The sequence below is a fragment of the Talpa europaea genome (assembly GCF_964194135.1).
Source record: "Talpa europaea genome assembly, chromosome: 13".
NCBI lineage: Eukaryota > Metazoa > Chordata > Mammalia > Eulipotyphla > Talpidae > Talpa > Talpa europaea.
In genome coordinates, this window is record NC_140080.1 from 42,722,998 (window position 1) to 42,735,744 (window position 12,747).

The following is a 12,747-nucleotide window of genomic DNA, read 5'->3' on the forward strand; positions in this document are numbered from 1 at the left end:
CTCTCTATATGAACCTCTCTTCTCTCTTCACAGAAGAAGATGGCAGAGCAGGCTCTCTGAGGGCACAAGCATCAGGTATGCGTCCTGGTCTGGGAACCCTTGCTGACCGCCCCTCCCTGGTGAGGATGGGAGGGCAGTTCCCAGGGCACCAGCCAGGTGCTAGTAGAGGACCCCAAGGGAGGGGGTGCTGCCGTTGTTCCTGGATCTTTGAGGTCAGTGGGACGAGACCCGGGACTAGGGTGGCAGTCAGGGTCCAGAACAGTCATGGCAGTGGCCATCCCTGAGTGGGCACTGCAGTTGTGTCTCCTAGATGAGGTGAGCCCTGAGCTGTCGGGTTCAGCTTGTTCCTTCGTGTTTGTGACTTGTGCTTCCTTGTGAGGTGTAACTTGAGGACATTTACTCACAGAAAAGAAGATGATTCATTCAAGATAAGCCATTCCAGCGCATCTGTGCTGGGGGATGAGGGGCTGTGTGATGGGGTTAGGTGCTCTGCCTCACTGAACACGACCCTGTTTCACCACCCCTGTGAGTGGGGGTGACACAGCCCGCCATGAGGGTCAAGTGAAGCTCAGCACCAGAGCACTCGGCCTGTTTCCCAGAACACAGTCAGCGCTTAAGTGTCCACTGTGGTCAGTTAATGCCCTTCCCTGCATCCAGGACATCAGATTTTGATTTGATTTGATTCCATTCTCCTTGGAGAAAAAGGTCAGGAAATCATATCTGGCTGTTTCCTTCCCCAGGGATTTCTTAGCTAAGTGGTGTCCAGCCCCCTGCCTCTGCTGACTATGAGTTGGAATTGAATTTTTAACCTTCCGTCCCTCCCCAGAAGAAGATGGCCAGCTTCGATGCACAAGCAGAGAGCGAGGAGCCCTGCGGGGGGCTGGTCAGAGGAGGACGCCCAGCTCTCTCATCCTGCTTGCCAACCCGCACCTGACCTCTGTCCCAGCACAGGACACTTCATAGAGATGTGTACAGTATATATATTTTTTTAAGTGACCTGCCCCTCTCCCAACAGAACCTCCGTGCCCATTGGCCTCGGGCTCTCCGCCTGTGTCCTGCAGCTCCGTCCCTGCCCCTCTCTCCAGCTGAGGCTCTGTCCTCCTTTTGTCAGTTTTTCCCCATGTTGTTTGTGGGCTTTTTGTAAGAACTCAGAAAATAAAAGACTGTTAAGGAAAAGTGCAAGTTCCCAGTGCATCTGGGGCAAAAGTTTTGCTGTTGACTTCTCCTTGGAAGGGAATATGGCTGACACTTGGAGGTGGACAAACCACAGCTCGGGATTTGCTTGTGTGACCATGCAGACTCTGGGGTGCTGTGTGAATGGAAGCGCTCGCTCAGCGAAGTGCCCTGGTGTTGAATTGGGGTGAGGGAGGCTTCCTGCAGAAGGTCTCCTCTAAGCTCAAACATGGTTGTGATTGTTGTCCGATCCTGGGGTGGTCTGTGCAAATACCCAGAGGCCTTCCCAGCCTGTTGGAGTTAGGACTTGAACTGGGGGGCAGCCCTCTTGAGGCACATGGTGGATAAAGCTGAGACAGGTTTAGCAGGAATAGGAAAACCACTTTGGATTGAGTTGCCCTCATGTCCAGGGGAGGAAGAGTCCATGATAATGAAAACAAAAAGCAGATGCACTTGAAAGATACATCTGGTGACAATGAATAGGCCTCCATTGGCCCAGGCCAGGGAAGAGCATCTGGGGTCATGGAGATAGATTTCTCTCCAAGGCCGTGAGCTTCTGCTGGAGACAGCAAGAGGCTGTGCAGGAAGAGCAAGCTGGGCTGAGGCCTTGCGGGCCAATTTGGCATCCATCTGTGCCTTAACCCTGGGCTATGTTCCCAGAGCTCCCCTCCTTAGTAAGCATGTTGGTCAGAACAGAGGCCACAGAGGAGGGGGCCCAATGGCTTCAGTGACCCACCGTAAATCTTCAAAGTTAGAAATGGAGAAATTTCACTAAAGTTGATTTGGGGGTCTTCAAAAATTTAAGGAAGCAGTCAGAGAGGCTCCTTCCTAGCACAGTCATCCCTCAGGACATGGCTGCAGCCCCACAGCCCTACCTCCCAGCAGCCCCAACACCAGGGCTGTGTGCCATCTGACATCCTGCTCATGCTGTTCCTAATGTAGAAATGGGGTGGCGGGGGTTGCTGAAAGTCACCCACACGAGCTGGTGCTTAAAGAATGGTAGGCCAGAGCCTGAGTCTTATTAGAAGTAAGGAGTCCTGCATGTTGTACTGGAAACCCAGTGAGTCTGGTTCCCTGGGCTGTGTTCTCTCAGACTCACGGATTCAGGGTCTTCAGTCACCTTGTAAAGAAACAGACGGTGTTTCTACTTACTACCTTTTATTCTCACACAAGCTGAGGCCCTCAGCGCTGGCGACAAGCTTGGTGAAGGGGTGGGGGGAACTGGGGTTTGGCAGAAGGAGATGGAGGGAGGCTGGTGGTTCCTGAGGGAGGAAGAAGGTAGCTCTTACTCCAGTTAAACTGGGTGAAAAGCTGAGGACCTGGAGCTCAAAGCTCTGTGTGTGTGTGTATGTGTGTGTATGTAAGCACACAAGTGCACATGTTTAGCATTTGTGCATGTCCATGACATGTGTGTATGCAGAGTGGGGGTCTGCTGTGGTGTCAGGTTAAGGGAGCGAAGAAGCTGTGGTCATGCCCGGCTGGCTGGAAGCTAATCTCTGGCTGCGGTTCTCACATGGGGCCTGTAGAGAGAGGCAGCAGTTAGGATTGGAGTCCTCTGTTGTCCCACTTCCCAGCATCCCAGGACCTCCACCCTCCGCTGCCCACTGTCCAGGAGCAAGCACTGACCATCGTAGAGCGTGGCCTCACTGTACCCCAACACTGGTCCTTAATCTGTGAAGGGGGCTTCCCAGGGAGGCTGGAGTAAAGCCTGGCTCTCTGGGTGTCCGCCCATGAGGGAATCAGCCTCCCCCCGGCCCCGCGCAGCCCCCTGTGAGGCACTGCTGGGGAACATCCCTTTACGGGGGCCCTTACCTAGTCCCAGCTCCTGCTTGGTCACTCCCTGCCCAGACCACGGTTCTTCCATCTCCAGCGGGTCTGCACAGGAGCACAAGCCCACGTGTTACTTGTAGTTCAGCCCCTGGCTCACAACAGCAAGGTGCTGGAGCCAGGACTCCCCACCTAGCACAGCCTAGTCCTGGTACAGTGGCCCCAGGGGACGGTGCCTACCGCAGTGCATCTGCTGGGGGCACTGGCTGGGCAGACCAGGGAAGGGGGATAAAATGAAGTGGGGGTCTGTGGACTGGATGCCTAAGTGGATGGTCTACGCATGGGGGAGTCAAATGAAAGGACTGAAGGATGAGGGAGGAGACGAGTGTGGGTGTGAGAAAACAGACACACAGAGGAGTGCTGGATGGATACAGGCGGATGGAGTGGCTGCTCCCCAGGAGCTGCCGCCAGAGTGACCTGGGTGCGCCACAAGGGACCTCGTCCCTGAGCCTGCCTGCTCCTCATTCCCTGCACCACACCACTGCTTACCACTGCAGTTACGGCGCCCGCGGCTCCTGGTGTGGGGGACCTCGGTGCCGTTGGGGAAGACGCACCAGCAGTAGCCGATGCTGCCATAGCACTGGAGCGGCATATAGTTGCCGTTCTCATCGCACCGGGGACGGAACAAGCCCGGGTGGACGGCCGGGACGTGGCTGACCTCTTCCTGGCACTTGGTCAGTGCTGCAGCGACAGGCACGGTGAAGACAGTGAGTGAGCACGCTCTAGGCTAGGCTCTCGGCAGGAGCAGGGAGCCACCACCATTCTGGCCTGCCAATGCCTACGCCCAACTGGCTAGACTCGCTCTACATATGGAAACTGAGGCCTGGACCAACAAGGCCCAAAATCTAAGAGGAGGTGAGTGGCTGTGTGACCACTTCACCCCAGAACTTGATTTCTTGTGACACTCAAATGTCCAATGAAGTTTGGAATGGCACCTATTATTCTGATTTCTAGAGAAAATCAACTTGTACCTGGTAAGTCTGAGCTTCCATTACCAGGGGTATCGCTATAGAAATGGGGTGCTGTAGAGGGGATTCTGGGAATTGGTGGAGAAGATGCTGTCTATGAAGTAGTGGTGGAGAAACTTAAGGCCCACAGCGGGGCAGCGGGGTAAGTTCTTGATTCTCTAAGACAAGCCCTGAGGGAAGAGATGCCCAAAGTCACCTGGCACCTTAGTACCAGGATGAGAACACAGATTATAAGACTGAAAATCCTAGTATAAGGGAGTAGGATCAAAAGAGGGGTGGGAGGAGCACGAGGGACTATGGGGGTGATACATGGGTGAATGGGTGGTGGGAATTTCACGGGGGACTATACCTGAGATGGAAATACACACATTGTATAAAAATGAAAAATGATGTTAAAAATATATGAAAGGAAATAAAAGAAAAAAAATTCTAATATACATTATTCATAAGATGGAAAAACCTGAAGGCCACTGAGACTGGCACCACATGGTGGCTTGTGACCCCAGAGCCTTTGCAGGATGGGGCCTCGAGCCACCTCCCTGAGCCTGCAGAGTGCAGGGCTGGGGAAGGTCATTGTGATGATTCTGGGATGTTTCAGGTCTGGGATGTTTCAAGGCTTTTGCACCAGGCCCACTTGCAGAGTGGTATCCTCCAAAGGGAGACCGCCTCCCGACAGGCAACCGCTATACCCTGGGCGCACACAGGCAGGAGGGAAACAGGGAGAGGGGGCAGCTAACCCAGGAGGAACAGGTAGGAGAGATAATGAGAAAAAGACTGGGAGAGTTTGGCACTTGGATCAGGGGGTTCTCCACCTCCAGGAGGCACAGAGGGAGCTCCCAGAAGCCCTGAACCCCAGGGCCCCCACTCCCGGTACCTTTGGTAGGAGCCTCAGTGGGTGTCTCCTCCAGCGAGTTCTTGCTCATTTCAAACAACAGCCACTGCTGCATCCAGCTCTCAAAGATCTGATTGGGACAGACGCAGGGCATCAGGCTCTAGCCCTGGCCCTGGGGACAGACAGGAGGGCCAGGCAGGCCCAGCATCTTGGGGTCCAACTGCAGCCTGGTTCTCCATCTCATCACCCAGTGCTTGGTTAAGGTAGTCCCTCAACTCCAAGCACCCTCTGTAGTCATGGCTTTGTGAGTACACCCCACCTCCCTCAACCCAGCCCTAGACATCAGGAGGGCACAGTACAGGAAAAACAGCAAACCTTCCAATCCAGGCCCTCCATGGTGTTCTTAAGGTGTTTCAGGTTCTCTGGGAAGTTCCCCTTCAGCTGCGGGTATACCTTCAGGGGGTCAGACCTCTGTGGGGTAGCAGAACAGCAAGGTTTAAAAAAGAGCAACCTGGAAGGCAAGATGAAATGTTCCCCTGGTCTCCCATTTTGAGGGGTGACCCAAGATGCACCAATCTTAGGCCCCAGACCTGAGCCACAATGGAATTGGGGGCAGAGATGGTAGGGGAGGCATTTCAGCTGTCCTGCTGCAGGATTCTAAGTAAGGAGTCAGGAGACCAGGTTCCAGGCCCAGCTCTGCTAGTCACCCCCAGTCTTCTCCCCACAGACTTCTTATCTTTCAGTTTCCACTCCCCCAGGAAGACTTCCTTCACACACACACACACACACACACACACACACACACGTAGGTTGGGTCTTCTGCCTCTCTCCTCACAAAGTCCCCTTCATGTCTCTCATCACCTGGTCACTTATTTGTCCCCTCAGGCTGACCTGGGACTCTCATGGGATTGGGAGTTGGGTCTGATCACTCCCCATTGTGAGCCCAGAGCCTTGCACAGTGCCTGGCACAGTGGATATACAGTTAAAAAAAAAAAATGGAGAGAAAAAACAGAGCTCCTTTAACAAGTCATTTCCAGGCTTTGGGCTTTCATTTCTCCATCTCAAGTGCTCAAAAAGGCGGGTAAGGTGAGGCCATGGGCTGAACAGGTACTGTTTCAGGCCACACTTGTGTTCCTTCGCTATTCCAATGAGCCTGTACTGACTGTCCACATGAGATGGCCTGGGAGCACAGCTTCGCAGGGCCTGTAAGGGTAGGAAGGCCATTCGGCAGGTCCCACTCACCAGCAGCAGGTGCATCACATGGTCCTGTGTGGTGTTCCCATATTTGGTGGCATTCTTCATGGGCTGTGGAGGGAAGGAGCAAGGTTACCAACACTGGCCCTCAGAGAACAGACCCTAGACTGGAGCCAGGAGCTGGGGGCTGGGTGAGTTTGGCGCCCTGAGGATTCCATAGGCCCATCTCTGCCACCTCCACACTGGAGAGCTCAACTGAGTCACTTTACCTCCCTGCCTCAGTGTCCTTAGTGATCAAATCTGCATAAACTTCCTGCCCAGGGCTTTGTGGATGGCTTTTGTGAACATAAATGTCATCCATATATGATATCAAAGCCTTTGAGAATGGGAAGAGGCCACCAAGAAATTATTTTCCACCCCTACCCCACCACCAGCCCTGGGAGCCCTCTCTTTCTGCGGTGGGCCCTGTCCTCCCCAGCAGGCAGGGCCTCTGCCCCAGCTGGTTTTCTCCAGGTTCCTCTGTCCTCCCTGCCCCTCCACTCAACATCTCCCTTCCAGATTACATGCCACTGGGGCAGTCCTTACCTCCTGGAGCAGGCCTTCCATGGGCAGTGCCCGCATCAGCATGGGGGTAGCCATCCGCATCTTGCTCACAGGCTTGGCAGCTGTGGGGGAGGGGTACAGCGTGAGTGTGGCCCAGGGCCAGGAGAGGGTACTCAGATCCCGGGCCTGAGGAGAGGCTGCAATTCCAGAGCAGAGGAGAGGACAGTGGACCCAGCTGGGTGAGTGGGGAGATGGTGGAGTGGGGACGTCCAGGACAGAGTGGAGTGGGGCACTCACACTTGGGAAGCTTCATGCGCAGGTTCTCCAGCTGCAGGTTCTGTGACGTGACTGTCAGCTTGTCCAGCTGGCCCTGCTGGTGGTACAGGAAGTAGGCCGTGGTGGCCTGGCCAGCCAAGAGCAGAGCCACCAGCACAGAAAAGCTTGTGTAGAGGGCTCCACGGCTACACTTGCTGCAGGGGGAGGGGAGAGAGGTCAGAGGAGGGTCCACAGAGGTGGCTGCCCCAAGGGCATCTGGGAGTGCATGAGTGTGACTCCCCATTCCTAGCAACCTTCCCCAAGTTACCCCTAACAAACACATTTGTGTGCAAACAGTAAATGCCTGTCAACACGCCACTCAATGACTTGGCCCTGGCTCCCTCCTGCCGCCCCTAAATCTCTCTCCTTAGTAGGAATCTGGAGCTACCCCGGGTTCATGCTGCATGGAGAAGTCAGGCTTTGTCCTCTTGGACCTCATCGCCTGTGCAACGAGGGGCTCAGTGGAAGGTCTCCCTAGGGTTCCCTTTGCCGTGGAATTTCCGAAGCTGAGGGCTGCCCTTAGGGAGAAAGGAGTTCTTAATCCCCCTGCCCATCCTCAACCCTCCACCTAGTAGTCTCTTCTCTGACTTCTCCCTCAGCAGTGAAATCAGATTTGAGGAGAAAAGGAAGTGAGAACAGGACCACAGAGCCTGCAACCTACTTGAAAAAAGAGAAGTGAGGGCTAGACATTTTAGAAGTGGTTTGGGGGCCCTGGACAACCTTAGGCTGGAGCAAGACCAGGCACCACCCCTTCTGGGGGCACATCCTCTCCCCAGACTCTGCCTCTATGAGCAAATCCCTTCCTTAGCTTGAGTGGAGCGCCAATGAGAATAAGCCATGTCTGTGATGTCATGAGTTCCTAGGCAAAAGGATCTCCTGGAGCTTCCTAAACTTGCAGTCTCTCTTCCTAATCATTTCCAAGGGGTCCAAATAGACCCACCCCTGAACTGAGATGGGAGGGAACAGGTCAGGAACTCAGCATCCTGGGACAGGCTACTTCCATCCCTCATACTGTTACCTGTCCACATGCTCCCCAAACCTCCCCAAAACCATCAGCTGCGAGGGCTCCACTCTGCCTCAGGGCTCATGACAGAACAGGCACAGCTCACTCTCCCCTGTTCTCTGCACACCAGGCCCCACTAAGGGACTGTTATTCTGGGAGAAGGCTAAACCCTGTGTGGAGAAAAGAGGACAGACAGGAAGAGGAAGAAATCCCACTTTTGGCCTTCGGGGGGAACAGAGGTAGCCTGGCCTGTAAGGTAGTGCAGGCCTGCCTGGTCTTGCCTGGGTTCAAGCTCTTTAATCTGCTACCTCTAGCCACATCCCTGTGCCCTGTCCAGTACCAGTTCTACCTCTTCCCACCAGGACTTGGGGGAGAGCATCCCTTTGATACCGGAATTGTCAGGCCTAGTCTCCCAGCCAGGAACGGATCCCAGGCTGCAGGGCAGCGCTGAGCCCCAGCCACTAGACCCCCACGGGTTGGTGTCTCACGAAGCCGCAGCAGGAACTTCGCAGACGCTCAGGCAAGCAAGCGAGAAGAGGCAGGTTCGTTTATAGAAAGAAAAAGTTTATTGAGGAGGAAAAGAGCAGAAATAAAGTGGGACTCCCAGGCCAGGGAAACAGGCCTGGGAGGGGCAAGGAAGCCAAAGTGGAGTCGTGTCTCAGGGAATATAGACCTTTTTTCCCTCATTATTCTAAAGCTCCACCAGTCCTTTTGTGATTGGTTAGTTCTCGGCTGTCTCACTTAATTTGCTACTGAGTGCGGGATCTTCACATTCCTTATCTAACAGCTTTCTCTTTCCCCATTTGTTGCATCTTTATCTTTATGGCCCAGTCCTCTGGATGAGCATCCCTGCATTGAAGTTAAACAGCTGCCCTTCTAATGTGTCCATAAATTAAACCACTCTCCATTTCTCCAAACTCCGCCTCCCTTTACCACCTGAAGGAAACCAGGACTAGCATTAACAATGTTGTCCTTGGTCCTGGCATGTTTGTTTTTCCTAGTGGAATGGGTTACTTTCCCTTGGTTGTCCTTATCTCTGAAGCCTCCCTAAATTCTTCAGAGGTCCCCTCCTGCACTGTCCCTAAAACTGCCTAATTTCTAGCTTGCCCTGTGTCTCACCTTCTCTGAACCTCAGTTTCTTATAAGGACAACGAGTCTAGATTCACTGTGAAGGTGACTGAACAACCTGGAATCCTGGTCCTGCCACCTCCTTAGCTGGGCCAGGACAAGTCAAAGTCACCTAGCCTCTCTGGGTCACTGGGTAAGACTGTCCACTTGAAGGCCAGCTATGTTGCCGAAGCTCACAAGGGCACAGCACTTGGCTCCACACTGTCCGGGAACTCCTCCTCCGTGTGCTTAGCACTCCACAGGTCACGCTGTTGTTCTCAGGGGAGTTAATAATTAGCTTTAACATCTGGTTTCCTTCCTCTTTATGCATCTTGAATCCTGTCCCCTGGCTCTGGATGAGAGCCAACCCTTATCACCCCTCTTCACTTCCTCCTTTCCCCTGCCTCCTTCTTGAATTAAAAAAAAAAAAAAAAAAAGCAGTTGCTCAAAGTCAGGAGCCAACCAGAACTAGGGGAATCTTGACACATGTGTTGCCAGGTAGAAGCGTTTAGGAGAGGGTTCAAAACAGGCTCCAGTCTGGAATGGCTTGAGAACAGGTGGGAGCAGTTTTAGAGAAGGAACTGAATAAAAGGAAAGCTGACAGGGATGTGCTGAGGGGTATGTTCTCCGGGCACCGGGGCTGGGTCTGCTGCTCACTGGTAGCCTGAGCTCAGAGGGCTCCTACCTCCCCTCCCTTCAAATTGTGCCTCTAAAAGGGCCAGGTGGTACAGTGAGCTCAAACTGAAATCAGACAAGTCCTGGCTTCAAATTCACTAGCTGTGATAACAGGATCATCTCTTACCACTGAGTCTCCTGTCAAATGGGAGTAACAAAAGGGTTACCTATGAGACTCTTAGGGCTATCATGAGAACCAGTATGGAGTTCAGCATTTCGTTGTGTCCAGCTAATAACTAGCTACAAGGGCACAGCACAGCAAATGGGAACTACTGTTGTGAATGTTCTGTTACTGGGAGAGAAGAAACAGTGATTTACCCAAGTCACAGGAGACAACTGCAGAACCGAACCAGAATCCAGGCCTCATCAGAGTGGCCCTTCCAGCCATGGGGTTCCCCAGGGTTTTCACAGGCCACTGTGCCTATGGTCTACACTTGGTTACCCGTGCCCCAGGCACAGCTCCGCCTCACATCTCTGAGCGTCTCTCCCAAGCCCCCTTCTGCCTGCCAAGAGCTCACATCACAGCTCTAAGCCTCTGTAACTTGCACATTACTTGTTGGAGATTGGGGGCCTCAGGGGTATTTGGGTAGCGCATTCTAGCTCTCCCCCCTCTTTTTTCAGGGAAACACATGGGTGAGGCCATCTTGGGGCTGTGAAGGGGCCCAGAGTCTCTGGATGGGACTGAGCTCTTGCTTCAAGAGAAGGAGGCACAGGCAGGGCATCCCCCACATCAGCCCTCAAGCCCTTGTAGGAATTCAGGAAGAACACCTTCCACACTTTCCTGACTCCCTTCAACCTCTTTCCATGCACACTGTAACAGCAGAGAGCTCCGGCACTCTCCAGACACCTGCAACACCAGTACCTTTGATACCAACCCATGTGCCCACCCCCGGCAGAAGCTCCTCTGTGATGAGCTGCTTCCCTTTGAGGAACTCTGTTTCTCTGTCTAGGATCCATACCGCCTTCCCAATCTGGTCCGAGGTGTCTGATGTGGGTTCATGGTCCAGCTTCAGAGGGGTCTGGAAGCCCCAGAATATGTGAAACGAGGGAGCCCCTGGGACGCTCTCCGTATTTTCAGAAGGCAAGTACATGATGCAAAGGGAGTCTGAACCCCGACCCTGGAGGAGTTCCCTCATTTTACAGGGGGAAGAAGTGAAGCCCAGCATGGGCGAGAGACTGGCTTAAATCACCAGCCGTGTTAGAACCAGCTTCTGACCTGTCCCCCTTCTCTGGGCTAGCGCGCCTCCCTGGTCTGTCTGCATGGTCCGGGCCCCGGCACCTGCCTGCTGCTCAGCATACCTCTCCTGGACTCCGGGGCGCTGGCCCAGCATGGGCAGCTGCTCGTGGTTGGAGATGAGGTCGCGCTGGTCCTCCATGGTCTGTCTGGCCTCTGGTCTTGCCCACGCCTTCTGCTGCTGTGGCTGCTCCCTGTGTATCTGGGATCCTGGACCCGAGGTTCACTTTTGAAGATGGGTCTCAGAAAGAATCTGATTGGTCCACAGGAGGCCACTCCACCCACTTGGTAGAAGTGGAAGTGAAAGCCACGAAGCTGGAAATACCCCCACTTGGTCAAAGCTGCCTTTAATAGGGAGGCTGAGGAGGGGGAGCACCCCCGGCAGGTAGAAAGGCCAGCACACTCCCATTGGCTGCCCAGGGTCCTCATCACTTGTTCCCAGGCAGACCTTTGGATTCATAAGGCTCTTTGGATGTTTGGAGAAACAGACCAGTGTGTTCACACTCCAGACAGGAAATCACTTTGAAGCAGAAAATTCCTTTGTTTGTCCTCCTGCTCACCCAGGGTTAAGTGGGTGTCAAAAGGGGCTGCTCACCTAGGTGAGCTTAGCCAAGTCCAACTCCTTCTCTCTAGTCTGTTAGGTCATCTCAAAATCAAGGAGGAAAGTTGAAGTCACTGTTCACTCTGCTCCCTTCCAAGGCGAGAATTTCTGAAGTCCACCTTCTTAGGTGCTGGTAGTAATATCTGCCACCATTGTGCCAGGCAGTGTGCGCGCCGTTTTACAGGATTTGTTTCATTTCACCTTTCCGGCAGTGCATTGAGGACTGTTTTAACTCCATTTACAGATAAGGACACCAAGCCTTTGAGAGGCTACACGCTTGCCCAGATTTATATATCCAGGAAGTGATGTGGCCTGTTTTTACCACTCTGATCTTCTGCCTCTTGATTCCCAAATTGAATGATTCAAAGGCAGGAGAAAGTGTCCTTCTAAGAGAGGGAGAAAGGGGCAAGGAAAGACTAATCAGCAGAGCTCTGACAGCATTGGCAGGGTTTTATTCCTCACTGTGGCTCGTAGGCCATATTTGTTTTTATTATTCTTTATAGCTTTTGTCTGCTTTAAATTTTACATTCATTCACTTTTTTAAAGTTAAAGATCTTGTGGTTCTAAAATTCAGTGACTTCCAGATTTCAAAATTGAAGAGTTTTGGGAGGAGGAAGGGCAGACATGGCCTTTGATGCAATCAGTCCTGAGTCAAATCCAAGTTGGAATCATCCTATCTGTATGACCTCAATCAGTCCCTCAACTTTTCTGAACTGGCTTTCACCTTCGTAAAGTAAGGACAGCAATACTAACCTGAAAAGGCTGTTACATTAAATAAGCATCTAGCACAGACTCTGGTAGCATAGGAGATGCTCAAGTAATGAAAGAGTTTTTTCAAATATTTACTATAAGATACTTTGGATAATCAAGACAAATGAAATCATATATCCATACAAAATTGTGCAAAATGTTCAGAGAAGCTTTATTCAGGAGGCTCCAAAGTGGAAACAATGTCTCTCAATGGGTGACAGGATAAACAAAGTGTGGTTCTGCCATTCAATGAAATACTACTCAGCAACACAAAGGAGTGTGCGGCTGATACCCATACAACTGGATGAATTTCAGATAATCACACTATATGAACAAGTCAGAACAAATGAATACGTACTATACATTTTTACTCAAATAAAATTCTAGGAAATGCAGATTAACTTTCAGTGATATAATACACAAGTAGTTGCCTGAGGATTGAGGGATTTTGGTGCAGGAAGAGACAGAGGGTGGATGACAAAGGTGTACAATGAAACTTAAGGGTATTATGGTTTATCAACTATC

The 12,747-nt window shown here is 52.4% G+C and overlaps 2 protein-coding genes across 2 annotated transcripts in view; one reads left to right on the plus strand and one right to left on the minus strand.

The window, feature by feature from the left end:
• The window catches only part of TCOF1 (treacle ribosome biogenesis factor 1), a 37,721-nt gene extending 36,574 nt beyond the window's left edge, over positions 1-1,147 (plus strand). The window contains 2 exon segments of the mRNA XM_084252641.1: positions 34-75; positions 827-1,147. Coding sequence (XP_084108767.1) covers positions 34-60 — 27 coding nt within the window. The 3' untranslated portion in view covers positions 61-75; positions 827-1,147.
• Positions 1,148-2,314: 1,167 nt separating this feature from the next.
• CD74 (CD74 molecule) lies at positions 2,315-11,013 on the minus strand (the record flags this gene model as incomplete). The annotated part of the gene is made up of 8 exons (XM_084251751.1): positions 2,315-2,693; positions 2,986-3,048; positions 4,843-4,930; positions 5,176-5,271; positions 6,043-6,105; positions 6,580-6,659; positions 6,835-7,007; positions 10,937-11,013. 8 exons carry the CDS (start codon positions 11,011-11,013, stop codon positions 2,683-2,685), a joined length of 651 nt encoding a protein of 216 aa, XP_084107877.1. The 3' UTR covers positions 2,315-2,682.
• Between the last annotated feature and the right edge of the window lie 1,734 nt (positions 11,014-12,747).